Here is a 13,821-nt window from a genome sequence, read left to right on the forward strand (position 1 = left end):
CGCGGGGCGGGGGAGCCGGATTGACGGGGCCTCGGCGGCCAATGGTGGCGGCGGAAGGGCGGGCGGGGCGGGAGCCGCCGTTAAAGGGGCGGTGTAACCGGGAGTCCCGGCCCGGAGCGGGAGGGAGAGCAGGAGGGAGAGCGGGAGGGTGGGAGGCCGGGGCGGGAGACGCGGGGGCGAGCGGGGGAGGGGAGAGGAAAAGGAGGAGACAAAAAAATAAAAAATAAATAAAAGGCTGCTGCGTCGGCTGCAGAGCCCACCGAAATAAACAGAGCGGAGCCCACCGCACCCGTGAAGGGGTGGGGAGGGTGAGGTGGGGTGGGGACCTGCTTTGGCTTCTTCGCACTTGCTCGGATCTCGGACTTCGGTCGGTCCTCGGGAGCGCGGCTGCCCGCCTCGGGTCCAGCGTCTGTGGCCGACGGGCGAGAGGGAGCGAGCGAGCTAGAGATCACTTTTTTATTGTTGTTATTGTTTTTCAGCCCAGCCTCCCCTCCTCCCCTCCCTCTGCAAGCCTTCTCCCCTCCCACAGCCCCCGTCTCTCCTCCTCCCTCGCCTCCTCCTCCCGCACAACTTAAAGAAAGAGGGAGCGGCGCGGCAGCTTCCTTCATCTGGGGGAATTCGCGGCTGCTGCAAGTTTACTACGCGAGGCGCAGCCAATGCCAAGCGCGGAGGACGAGGAGGGCTAAACACCGCGGCCGCTGCGCGGAACAATACCCGCCGCGCGCGGGGAGGCGCGAGTAGGGCCGCGGGGGAGGGAACCGCCGACCCAGCGCGCCGCGGAGAAGGCGCCCGGCCTCTGCCCGCCGCCCCATTGCCCCCGCCGCGGTCAGGTGGAGCCGTGGGCGCGCCGGGCCGGGGCGCCTAGCGCAGAGCTCGCCTCCGTCCCCTCCTCGCCCGCTAGCCTAGCCGGTGCATAGCCGCCGTGCCTGTGATTTCTTTCTGCCGGCGCGGCTTGGCGCTGCGGGGCCCGGGGTCCGCGGGGCGTGCGAGCGAGTGAGTGTGTGCGTGCGCGCGCGGGTGCGCGCAGGGGTGGGGGCCGCGGCGCTGCGCTCGCCCCCCGTCGGCCCCCCTCTCCACTCCGCTCCCCACACCTCCCTCCCGCTCCCTCCTCCCGCCCGCCCTCCCCTGCCCTGCCCGCCCGCCCCCGCCGCAGCTCCTTTAATACACTTTGGTTCTCCGCCTGGCTTTGGACTCTTCTCCTCCTCCACCTCCTCCTCCTCCTCCTCCCGCGCCTCCTCCGCCGCCGCCTCCTCCTCCTCTTCCTCTCCGCGCCTTCGCTCCGCGCCCGGCCGCCCGAGGCAGATCCAGGCGGCGGCGGAGGCGGCGGGCGCAGGAGCGCGGCTCCCGGGGCTGAAGCCGCCGCCACCACCACCACCGCCGCCTGCGCTCGGAGCCGGGCGGCCGCTGGACGCACCGCGCGCGGGGCGGGAGTGGGAGCGGAGGAGGTGCGGGGCTCGCCGGGGCCGGCGGGGCGGGTGGGCGCGCTGGCCATGCTCCTGGACGCGGGGCCGCAGTTCCCGGCCATCGGGGTGGGCAGCTTCGCGCGCCACCATCACCACTCGGCGGCGGCGGCGGCGGCGGCAGCTGCGGAGATGCAGGACCGCGAACTGAGCCTGGCCGCGGCGCAGAACGGCTTCGTGGACTCGGCGGCCGCACACATGGGCGCCTTCAAGCTCAACCCTGGCGCGCACGAGCTGTCCCCCGGCCAGAGCTCGGCGTTCACGTCGCAGGGCCCCAGCGCCTACCCCGGCTCTGCCGCGGCTGCCGCTGCAGCCGCGGCGCTTGGGCCCCATGCCGCGCACGTCGGCTCCTACTCTGGGCCGCCTTTCAACTCCACCCGGGACTTCCTGTTCCGCAGCCGCGGCTTCGGGGATTCTGCGCCGGGCGGCGGGCAGCACGGGCTGTTTGGGCCAGGAGCGGGCGGCCTGCACCATGCGCACTCGGACGCGCAGGGCCACCTCCTCTTCCCCGGCCTCCCGGAGCAGCACGGGCCTCACGGCTCGCAGAATGTGCTCAACGGGCAGATGCGCCTGGGGCTGCCCGGCGAGGTGTTCGGGCGCTCGGAGCAGTACCGCCAGGTGGCCAGCCCGCGGACCGACCCCTACTCGGCGGCGCAGCTCCACAACCAGTACGGTCCCATGAATATGAACATGGGTATGAACATGGCAGCGGCCGCGGCCCACCACCACCACCACCACCACCACCCTGGTGCCTTTTTCCGCTACATGCGGCAGCAGTGCATCAAACAGGAGCTCATCTGCAAGTGGATCGACCCCGAGCAGCTGAGCAACCCCAAGAAGAGCTGCAACAAAACTTTCAGCACCATGCACGAGCTGGTGACCCACGTTTCCGTGGAGCACGTCGGCGGCCCGGAACAGAGCAACCACGTCTGCTTCTGGGAGGAGTGTCCGCGCGAGGGCAAGCCCTTCAAGGCCAAATACAAACTGGTCAACCACATCCGCGTGCACACGGGCGAGAAGCCCTTCCCCTGCCCCTTTCCGGGCTGCGGCAAGGTCTTCGCGCGCTCCGAGAACCTCAAGATCCACAAAAGGACCCACACAGGTAAATGCGGGTCGGGACGGGATGGGGCGCGGGGAAGAGAGGCTGTGGTTGGTTGGCTGGGGGAAACGCGCAGACCGCCAGCTTTTGCTCCGGGATGGGAGGTGTTTTTGTGTGTGCGAGACCGCCAGCGGCTTGTTTTTGTTGGAGAAAGAAAGAATATTATCGGGCTGGGTTTTTTCCATGTACGGAAATTGGGTTTTAAATGGTCGGTGTAACATCAAATGTATGTTTTGGGGGGTGTAATCGCTTCGTTTGTTCAGCCCCGGTTAATAATTTCCGTTCTAAATAGAACGCACAAAATAAAACTGCTCTCCAACTCGGTGCCCGGGAATCGAGCCTAGAGAGGATTTTGCCAGCTTGTCTGGATGTGCTTTTCTGCTCCGACTGCGTGTCTGTGTTTGGGTGGCTTATGTGTTTTCCCACTTCTTGTATTCGCGGTCCAAAAGTCCTTCCCGGGGCTGTTTTTCCCTTAAATGAATTTGTTGTGAGCCCAAGCGGTAAGGTATTTCTCATTTAAAAAAAAAGAAGAAGAAAGAAAGAAAGAAAAGAAAAGAAAAAAGAAAACGAGGTGTTTTTAAAGCCCATTTCGGGGTAGATCGTGGGGCTTTACGGTGGGTTCGCAGGAGTTTGTGAAATTCTCTAATGGGTACCAGAGGGTTTGCGATTCCAAACTTGGACCAACAACCCGGTCAAAGAAAACCCCGGGGCATCACGGCCCCGCAGGGCAATCGCGTGAGAAGAGGAAGCTGCAAAAAGAAGGCGCCTCTAGACTCATAGATTATTCATCTCTGACCAGGTCCCAGCCAAAATCGTGCCAGACGATTTCCTAAAAGAAAGCCAAATGTTTTAGCAACTTCCCCCGTCAATATTTACTCCGAAGTGGGGATGCGCCAGCGGCCTATTGTTCTCTTCCGGGAAGGGAGGGAGCCGAGGTGCGAGACAAGCTTTTAACAAGGTTTAAAATTTGAGAAATTTATTTGCATGAAATGCTTTCGAGTCCTGTGTCTGAGCGGATGTCTTTAAAAAACAATTTAGGTGCTAATGGAATTTAACGTTAAATGGTCCCCTTTCCAAGAGGAACGTTGTTTGAGTTCTCACACCTCTAAATGACTCCAAGCATTTGGAATTCTGGCAACAGGATGCAGGGACCGCCAGAAAATTAAACAGGGAGATTCTGAAAGGCTTTGCTGAGCAACCCCCCCCCCCCCCACCAGCCTGTGCCTTTGCCATCACTAGATGCTGTCTTATCTCTAATATTTGCCTTTTTCCTGACCTATTTTAAAATGACTAGAAGTGAGACTAAGAATAACGGTTAATTTAATTTGCAGAATTTTGGATGAGAAATACTGGCTCAGTTATGATCCACAGCCCCATCCCCAAACAACATAGCAACTCCAAATGTAATTGCCTATTGGCCCCAGAGACAAACCGACAGCAGCCTAGCAGCCTGTGTGATTTTGATAATGCCCTAAATATTTTGTCATAATAACAGCTTCTCCATGGCGAGACCAATTTGTTAGAAACTGCGAGTCCCAGAGTCCTATGGAAAGGTGGGCAGGGCCGGGAACTACCTGAGATTCATTATAAATAGGAGGAAATGGGTGTCAGTCTGGAAGAAAATTAAAATATGAAGTAAATAAGCAGGACGGGCAGGTGGGAAGGCGGTTAATTTCATGTTAGTTCTGCCGCAGAAACAATCCGACCTGTGAGGGGACCCAGGCCCTTCCGGTTCCTCTTTTCCTTCGGGAAGCGGCCTTGCTCCTTCCAGAGTGGGTGGGGGCTCTGAGCGGCTCTGAGGGGCTCTGGGTGTGCGGGCAGCAAGTCCCGATGTTTTTGTCCACAGGGGAAAAGCCGTTCCAGTGTGAGTTCGAGGGTTGCGACCGGCGCTTCGCCAACAGCAGCGACAGGAAGAAGCATATGCACGTCCACACCTCCGATAAGCCCTATCTGTGCAAGATGTGCGACAAGTCCTACACGCACCCCAGCTCGCTGCGCAAACACATGAAGGTACCACCGGGGAGGCCGGGAGGACTTCGAGGCGGCTGGCCCGCGGTGCGGGGCCGGCCTGGACAACCCTGGCCAACCTGGGAAGGCCAGGGTTCCCTGGGGACCGGACGGCGTGGAAGTAAGGGGGGGGGGGCTTTCTGGGGGTGCTCCCCCCAGGAGCTCGGCCCCACAGCAGCTGCACTCACACCCAGTCCCCTTTGGTCTCCCCTCCCGGCTTTTGTCTTCCAGGTCCATGAGTCCTCCCCCCAGGGCTCGGAGTCCTCTCCGGCTGCCAGCTCGGGCTACGAGTCGTCCACGCCCCCGGGGCTGGTGTCCCCCAGCGCCGAACCCCAGAGCAGCTCTAACCTCTCCCCGGCGGCAGCGGCGGCGGCAGCAGCCGCGGCAGCCGTTTCCGCGGTGCACCGGGGCGGAGGCTCGGGCGGCGGCGGCGGCGGTGCGGGAGGCGGCTCAGGCGGAGGCAGCGGCGGGGGCGGCGGTGGGGCGGGAGGTGGGGGCGGCGGCAGCTCTGGCGGGGGCAGCGGGACAGCCGGGGGCCACAGCGGCCTCTCTTCCAACTTCAATGAATGGTACGTGTGAGAGGCCAGGGCCTCTCTCCCTCTCCCTGTCCCCACCCTGGCGCAGCCCTGCCGGTGGCCAGCGCCGAGGGCACCCTGTGATGTGTTGTTAAAATTATGAATCTGATTTTTATGATGATGAAAATGATTTTACCAGCAGAAGGATTTTTAAAAGTTTTTTTAAAAAAATAATCTAGGCATGAAAAGCAAAATATCCCTTCCAGAGTCTCAGAAGCTGAAAACTTAAAATAAGAAATAAAAAAATTAAAAAAATTAAAAACCCATAAAAATATTGAACCAAACCCCCATCCTTAACCACCCCCCCCCCGCCCTCTTTCCTTCTCGCCCAGTTCCCAGTCTTCTGACAAACTGTACATAGCAAACTCCTTCCTTCTCCAAGGTGGTTTTAATGGCTTCTTGATGTATAGACGTTTGTCCATTTGTAACTCTCCGGATTACGTTCCTTCCTGCCTTTCTTCCCTTCCCTTCCCCAAGTAATGGGCTTTTTCTTTTTCTCTTTTTAGTTTACCCGGTTTCTTTTTAAGTAATGTGGAAGAAAATGGTTTATTTTGTATTGTGGTATTGAATATTGTGTTCCTTTTTATGAGGCAACTTGATTGTAAACTTCATGCAACTATATAGACTGGAAAAAAACCGAGCCGTGCCAAAGTCTCCCTTCTGTTTCTTCAACACATTCATCTACAGCGCGCACACACACACCACCACCAACGCTTGTGAATGTATTTTTCTGTTAGCTGGGTTTACATGTGATGTTTTAGTGCTTTTGCAAGTTCAATTTGTTAGTTCCTGTATGAAAGATTGTGGGGGAAAATAAACGTCGTGCCGTTAGCTTTTCCGTAATAACACCCTTCCTTCTGTAAATACCCGTTACCATATTTATCCATTTGTAATTAAATTATGGTATTAACTTGCTACAGAGGAAACAATATTTATAAAGAATGTTTCTTAACTATAAATATGTACAATTGTGGGCATAAACTGTTTCAGATTTTTTATTTGAAGGTTTTAAGTGGTTTGATCATTTCTTGTGATATGTTTTGAGAGTAATGCATACAGAAATATAATAAAATGTGTTGAAACTGCATGAACATACTATTTTTTTCTAGCAAAGTTATTAAAGAAAAGAAAACGGGAAGCTGAGGGTTGATCGGCTGCCTAAATGAATGGGAGGTACCACCTTGCATTCTGGGGAGGAAGGTATGTGTATGCACGGAAACCAGGCCAAACTGCCCCTTTGGCAGAAAGTCTCAAAATTATTTTCTATGTCCTTTGTTTGTAGCTGAGAGTGAATTAAATTTTTGGAAGGGCCCTGTGAGGAATGGCGGCAGGAACCTTCAGAGTTTCTAATGGCTCCATTATCTGAGGGAATGCCTTTCTTTCAGCTCTTTGGACTGGATTTAAGAGCACTAAACATTTCCTTATTCTTTGTTTTTCTCTTCCCTGCCCCCCTTTCCTCTCCCTCCCTCTGAAAAGCTGAGGTATAGTTATTTTTAATTGCACGTTTAAAACTGAGCTGAGTACTTTGTTTTTGAACTTGGCCCAGTGATTAGAGTTTTAAGGGCCCTTTTCTACCAAAAGTTTCTTCTTGAAATTTTAGAGAGCTTGCTCAAGAAATTTTGCTTATCTTCACAAAGCTGTGCACCAAAAACTAGGATGTCCAAGAGAAGGTGATAGAGAATACATTTGAATTTAGGAAAGCAATAAACCATTGCCCCAAGACAAAAGAGAATCCCTTCAAGAATTCAGTAAGATAGAATAAGAAAAAGATTGAAATGGTCAGGTGGACGTGAGTGGGGCAGAGCACCAACCGCCAGCTTTACTCCCCTCCCCTACAAGAACTGGTCTGGATTTCAAACAAGATACTCTAAGGAAGAAGGTAAAAAATAGTTTTAATGATCAAAGGGTAGGAATGGGGGAAATTATTTAAGTCCCTGAGACATCAAAACATCTCCATCTCTTCCTGAGTATCCTCGAAGCGTCTCTTACAGTCCCTGAGTCACCCCCTCCACCCAAGTACCGCTGAGTAGATGCTGAGGGCGACCGTGGTGACACCTCTCTAGGATGTCCCAGTGAGCTCTCTGGACTCTTCGGGGGTGGGGAGGGTGGAGAGAGACCCAGGGCGTGGGTGGCCTGGTGGCCGCTTCTCTGTCCCTCCTCTTCTTCCCCTTCGGCAGCGGCCTAAGCTGCAGGGTCCAGCAGGCTAGGCCAGAGGGCCGTTTGGAGAGCAGGGCAACCCTGACCTCCTGGAGGCCACCTATTCAATGGGGAGGAAAAGACTCCAGCCTGGGGTGTGCATGCCTGTGTGTGTGTGTGTGTGTGTTTGTGTGTGTGTGTGTGTGTGCATGTCCCCCAGAGGGTGACAGAGGCCTGGCTCATCCTCTCCAGCGGCCCAACGAGCTGCCCAAGCACCAGCTCCTGAAGCAATCAACCCCCTATTAAATTCAAATTTATAACCCCTAATAATATTAAGGAAAATTATTAAAATAATTGGCATATGTTACTGATCCTTGGGAGAGTTCATTGAACACATTATAAGCTGTGAGGAAAAGCTTATAGTTTTTCAACCCCCCTCCACCCCCCACCCCAGGCCACCTCCGGAGGAGGAGGGGGCGGAGGAATCAGTTTAAATATTTATCATAACTTGGGCAAGAATGAGATGGTCTATCCTAAATGTTTTAAACTTTTTAAAAAAATTTTTTTGTGAAAATTATTGGTTTTGAGGCACAGCACCCCCCACCCCCACCCCCGTCTAAAGGGAAGAGTGGCATGGAAGTAGGGGGGCAACTTTAGTATCAACTCAAGGTTTGGGGCTTCTCTTCTCTCGTTGGGCAGAAGAAGGGAACAAGCAAGAAGAGGGAGACGGCCTCGGTGTGGAGTCGGCTGGCAGGCTTTCCAGCGCTGAGTGTCGGAGAGCTACCGGAGGGCCCTTTCGGCCCGGGGGCGCTGATTCTAGTTTTCAGCAGGAAATAAAAATGGGAAGGCGCCAGGCGTGCGGAGGAAGATCGCAGGCTGGGAGCGGTCTCCCCGGCCGCCCGAGGATGTGAGGAGCGAACCGGGGTCGCTTTCCCGCAAAATGGCTCCCAGTCCTCCCGCCCTTGCGTCCCACCGCTTTGTCCACACTAGTCACCGAGCCGGTGGTGTGGCCCACTCCACGCCTTTCTCTCCCGCCCTTCGAATCCCGGAGACAGGATGGGGGGAGGGGGAGATGGCAAAAGTGGTCGGGGGAGTCAGAATTGCTCAAACTTGCAAAGCGAGGGGGGCTGGCGGCCCAAGATTCTGCATCGCCAGGAGGCGCCTGGGCCTGGGGCGTGGGGGATGTGTCCGTCTCCCCCCACCGCCTAAATGGACCTGAAGTCTAACCTGCCCTCTTCTGGACTCCAGAACTAGAAAACTGAATCCCATCTTCGCTTCCCTCAGGGAGCCAGAGCTGCGGTATTGGTGTGCTGCCCGCCGGGAGGCCGCACTGCCTCGCCTGGGGCCGGTTTCTGCCGGTCACAGCCATCAACTTGAACTTCAGAGCGGCCAAGCTTGCTCCCTTTGCGCTCCGCTCCATCCACCACCAAATTACTCCCTTCACGCGAGAGCCGCTTTATCCAGAGGCAGCTGGAGCCCCCTCGGGAGGCCCATCATTATTATTATTAATTATCGTGATCCTCACTGCATTATTAATGACCACAATGATAACTGGCATCGGTATCAGCTTTTCCCGGTTCAATGAAGTCCCCCATGTCCCAGGCGGGGAGGAGGTCACTCTTGGAGCAGAGGCCGGGTTGATTCTGCTCGCGGCGCGAGCAAGGGGAGGCTGCTAAGGTCGAGGCCCCGCGGGACGCGAACGGAGGAAGCAGGTCCCAGGCCCTGCACACCCCGTCCCCGCTGTCCCAGCCCCTTTCCTTTCTGCCGGCACCTTCTCTCTTCCTCCTCCTCCCCACCCCCTGTCCCTTTTGTCTTTTTCAGACGGATGTTTTCGGGATCCAATGGTGTATTTGCCGGCCCGAAACTCTGAGGTCTAGGGCAGATTACAGGCTGGACCGGAGTTTCGGGCTTCCCTGTACCCTGCGCGGTTCTCCGGCATTCCAGCGGTGGCTGGGAAGGCCTGGGGTTTCCGAGTGATCGGTCGTCCAGCCGAGTAGGCAGGACTGATTGGGGGACTTGTGCTCTGGTCAGTCCCTGGTGAGCGCAATGGTAGCACACCTGGACACACGGAGGCCCGCCAGGTACTGCCTTGGGACTGGGGTCCTACCCTTCTCTGTATCAGTCCACTGACCTAACCCAAAGGGCGCGGCAGGTCTGTGTGCAAGAGCAATAAAGGCCTCAGAACCTCACCAAGACTTGGTTGAACCGTTGGGTGCCTTTTTACTTAAATGGGCACGTGCCCCAGAAAGCGACCCACGGGATCAAAAATGTGCGTTCAATAAGTACTTGAGGATTGATTGATTATATAGTCTGATACCGCCTTGGTGCTACAAAAACTTGGAGCCCCTCGGCCCACTGCTACCCCCAGCAGACCGCAATGAACGGTTTCTATTTTTAACTGGCAGCTTAGAACAGGGCTGGAGACGCAAGGCCCTCCTCGATAACCCCCCTCTCCGTGCCCTCAACAGATCGTTGCAAGGGGTTTATTTTAGGGAAGAATCTAGATCCTTCCAGCCTGGATCGAGTGATGGGGTATAAACCCTCAGGTCGTCCCGCTGGGCTCCTGTGAAAGAAAAGGAAGCCTTGGCAGTTTGAACAGGGTGTTACGAATGAGAACTTCTGTAAACCATAACCAGGGCAGCCCAAGGGTTCGAGTTCACGGTCAAGGCTGTGGCACGACAGCGGCCGCAGCTTCCACGCCCCGCTCCGCCCCCGCTCCTCCGCGGCCCAGATCGCGGCCAGGGCACGCGAAGCCAGGGTCCTCCCACTCCCGGCCTGCCCCTCAGGACCCAGTCCGGAACTGTCGGTGCTAGGGCCACCTCGTCACCCTTGCACGGTTCCCTTTTGTTCCCAGGGCTCCAAGAGATTTTTCAAGAGGTGACACCTCGCTTCGTCTCCAGCCCTGCATCCTGCCCTAGTCCCACATCCCGCAGCCACCAGGCCGGAGCTGGGGTGGTGGGGGCCGCATTCACTTGCCTGCGTGCACACAGACAGACCCCCTGCATACACACACATTCTCTTTCACAATCTCTCTCCACGCCTCAACACTCACTCACTCACTCATATATGCTCGCCTCCTTCGGCATCCCCCAGGCGCCCACTCGCGTGCGTGGGATGGACCCGAGCTGCAGAGATTGGGGGCGCGTGGAGGGAGGACGCAGAAAGCGATGCCCCCTCACCCTTCCACCCTTTCCCAGCTTCCCTACCCCCTAGGGCCTCCCTCCGAAAGCACCCCCCCCCCACCACCCTTTCTGCCCTGAACTCTCCATCCAACTTGGCTTTTGAGTATCCACTGCCTGGGCCCTATTTCCGAAACCCGCACTTGGAGCCACCTGTGAGACAAGTTAGGTGGGGGATCCCCACACACAGTCCGGGTCCCTCAGCCCACTTCCCTGGGAATGGGACAGGCCAGACTGTCCGGCCTCCGCACCGGACACTCGCTGGCTCTCCGGTGTGCGTTGGGAGGTCGCTCCCTTCCCTCTCCGGTAAACCAGAGGGAAAGGAAAGAGTTTTCTAACCCTCGCCCCCTTCCTCCAAGCCCTGCCCTTAGCCTTTTCTTTTCCCAACCTCTGGAAGCCAGTATTTCTCGGTCCCCGAGGCCAAACCCGGTGGCTCAGGGGAGCAGAACAAGGCGTCACGCCGCCAGAGAGGTTGCGGGCAGAAATAATAATAATGTTAATAATGTCAGAGATAATCATCCCAGTTAACGCTCCCTGACTGGGTTGCTCCTCAGAGGCTGGCGGAGGCCCCGGGCGGCTACAGACAGCGCAGGGCTGGGAGTGGGCGTGGGGTCCTCTACAGGGGAGGGTGTGGCAGGGTTTTTATGTTGCCTGCCCCTCCCCTCCCCATCTTGGGTCTGGAACCAGGCCGAGCCTGCGAACGCCTGGCCAGGAGCCGCGTTGGGCCTCTTGCTTCAACAGCGCGCGGGTCATTCTTTCTCTTTCCATTCTCCTGGCCCACCGGGCCCACAGTGGTTGGCGTGGCGGAGTGTGGTTTCTCGAAACTCTTTGGAGTCGGTCGGGTCTGTTTGCCCGTTGCCCCCACCCCCATCTCCCCAATCCAGACTTGTTCCCCCTCCCTCTCCCTGCCGGCAGATGAATGGTGGCTTTAATGATCCCGGGCGCGGCGATGGCCCGGCGGTTCTGAAGATGCTCTGACCTGTAGGGAGGGCGCGAGAGGTCAGGCGCACGCAGGGCCGGGCTTGGGCTCCTCCCAGGCCCACGCTGCTCCGATATTGATCTTGGGAGAAAGATAAACAGAAAAGCTGGACATTCGGTCATGAATACTAATGAGCCAGTGTAGGAGTTTTAATTGCTATGGACTTCCTTCTTCCAGTTAATCTTTATTGCAGACTTCGGAGTCAGTCTTTTCGAGCTTCGTTTTGTCTCCCTCTCTCCCCGCCCTCCTTCTTAATATTTTCATTTGAAATGCCCAGGCGAAAGAGACCCGCGTCAACTTGACTTTATCCCTTTTCCCAGTGCCCCTGTGAGCGGGAGAGCCCATAGCCCGCGTTCCCAGCGGGGCGCTTCTTCTGCTCACTAATTCTGGAAATGTAGGGGATCCTATAAAATAAATTGTTTCAATGTGGCTTTGGCGAGTCTGCTTCTTGACTTCCTCACCCTTATTGTTTCAAAGGCTTCGTGTGTCCTTGGCCTTTAAACTTCCTCTTGACAACTGCATCTTTTCTCCAGGCACTGAGCTCCTTTCTACTCCAAAGGGGTGGACTGCAACCCCAAACGTTCCGGTTTCTCGTCTCCAGGATCTGACACTGCCTGTGCCAACCGCAGTGTCTGAGTGTTTCAATCTAGCAGTGAATTCCTTAGGCAAGCTAATTCATCAGCTTACATAATTGCAGTGGTTTCTTTGGTACCTGTAAGCAGCAGTGAGCTCTGAGACAGGCACCTAAGGGAATTTCCAGAACCATTTCTGCCTCCATTCTTAATATGCATTGATAACTCAGTTATACTGTTTTTCTTAAAATAGACCCATTTTAGTTGAGTTTTCTCTTGAAAATATATAAATGGACTGTAAATCCCACAAAGCAATTTCAGCTATGTGATCAGGAGAGGGAAAAAAAAAAATGCAAGCCCATTTCTGAAACAGACTCTGAAACGCAAGGCAAAACCAAAACAAACCAAAACAAACAAACAAGAAAACAGCTGTATTAGAATAATTTCCAGTATTATTTTGATCTTCAAAGTTTGGGACAAAAACAACCCGCATTTCACATCACTGTCGATAGGTCCCAGCATTGAAGTCTCCTGAGAATTGTTTCACTTACACTTTTCAGTCCAAACTTTTTTTCTTCACACAATGATTTATTATGTAGGTAATTTTAGGGGATACAGTTTACAGCTTGAATTATTAGACTGAACACCTCTGGCTGACACCACGACGCCTTTTTTTCAGCCTGCAGCTGTGAGTCACAACCCCATTTTCATACCCAACCGCTGCACATTCCTCCACAATGTATATTTCCTTCTTGCAAAGATCAAACATGCTTTGGTCAAAGTGTTTATTTTAAAATACAGGAAAATTAAAACTAAACACAGCTCTACCGAAAAATCCCCCAATGTATCATATTTTTCCTCCTCCTGTGCCCACAAAAAAGTAACAAGTTGTAGCACTTTCTGGAATAAAATTTCAAATCGAAGGGGAACACACAGGCACATACAGACTCGATTTTCATTTTATTATTGAAACACATCAGGAAACCTCCCACTTCTCTTCATGTTTGAATACTGTTTGGATGTCTTTAGTTTTATCATAAAAATATCACAAGCAACAACAGCAGCGTATCTTTCAGAAGATGCTGACGGGCATCTGTTTTATTCACCGACCTACGCACACATTATTTCTAGGATATTTTTCTATCTTAGTATTTTTCTTTTAATTATATCCTCCAGAATGTAACTTGAGGAAGAGAAGGATATTTCGAAGTATTTACCAACAGGAAGGAAGAAAGAAAAAGTAACTCAGAAACAACATTTCCCAAGTATCTGGGTAGGTTTTTGGTGTGCGTGTGTTTCCTTTTCCCCTTCGAGTCAAGGTAAAAAATGACAAGGTAAAATCACTCTTTTTCAGCATCAAAATCATGTGAAGTGGATTTTAACTGCAGATTTTGATGGACAAGTTGTCCTTCTACAGCCTACTATCTGCTGCTTTTTTCAAGCTTCTCTGGATTCCCAAATGACAGGGGTATAGACCTTAGCCACTCCTCTCCCAGGCAGTTTACTCAGCTTCTCAAGCCACGCAGCTCCTTAACGGGGCAGAAACTGGTAGGCTGTTTTTAATCAAGTCTGGAAAGCAGAATCTTTTCCCTCTGACGACTGTGCCCAGGGGTGGATCCGGCTTAACGTCTGGCGCTGCGGGCTGCAGGCTGGGCCACCCCTTTTTCAGACACAACACCAGAGAGGGGTATTGAAATAATCGCGTGCGGCAGAAATGTTTAAAAACTAGTATTAGCCCTTCTTACTTCCCATACTTCTGAACTAAAAGGCAAAAGAAGCCAAAAGGAAATCTGAAATGATATTCATTTACCTGC

The 13,821-nt window shown here is 54.3% G+C and overlaps 1 protein-coding gene across 2 annotated transcripts; it reads left to right on the top strand.

Moving 5' to 3' along the window:
- The first annotated feature begins 1,055 nt into the window (after positions 1-1,055).
- Positions 1,056-6,228, top strand: ZIC2 (Zic family member 2). 2 transcript variants are annotated; one of them, XM_047720323.1, is made up of 3 exons: positions 1,056-2,562; positions 4,406-4,569; positions 4,798-6,228. In XM_047720323.1, exons 1-3 carry the CDS (start codon positions 1,491-1,493, stop codon positions 5,143-5,145), a joined length of 1,584 nt encoding a protein of 527 aa, XP_047576279.1. In that variant the 5' UTR covers positions 1,056-1,490; the 3' UTR covers positions 5,146-6,228. The 2 variants fall into 2 exon arrangements, with proteins under 2 accessions (XP_047576279.1, XP_047576280.1); XM_047720324.1 differs by having other exon boundaries at positions 4,761-4,897.
- The last annotated feature ends 7,593 nt before the right edge of the window (positions 6,229-13,821 follow it).

The sequence above is a fragment of the Lutra lutra genome, chromosome 3 (genome assembly GCF_902655055.1).
Source record: "Lutra lutra chromosome 3, mLutLut1.2, whole genome shotgun sequence".
Taxonomy (NCBI): domain Eukaryota; kingdom Metazoa; phylum Chordata; class Mammalia; order Carnivora; family Mustelidae; genus Lutra; species Lutra lutra.

Excerpts from the sequence above, each read along its gene's own strand:
- ZIC2 (XM_047720323.1), top strand. The coding sequence starts at position 1,491 with ATGCTCCTGGACGCGGGGCCGCAGTTCCCGGCCATCGGGGTGGGCAGC. Across the intron at positions 2,563-4,405 it reads CCACAAAAGGACCCACACAG|GGGAAAAGCCGTTCCAGTGT; the intron begins GTAAATGCGGGT and ends TTTTGTCCACAG. Across the intron at positions 4,570-4,797 it reads CGCTGCGCAAACACATGAAG|GTCCATGAGTCCTCCCCCCA; the intron begins GTACCACCGGGG and ends TTTGTCTTCCAG.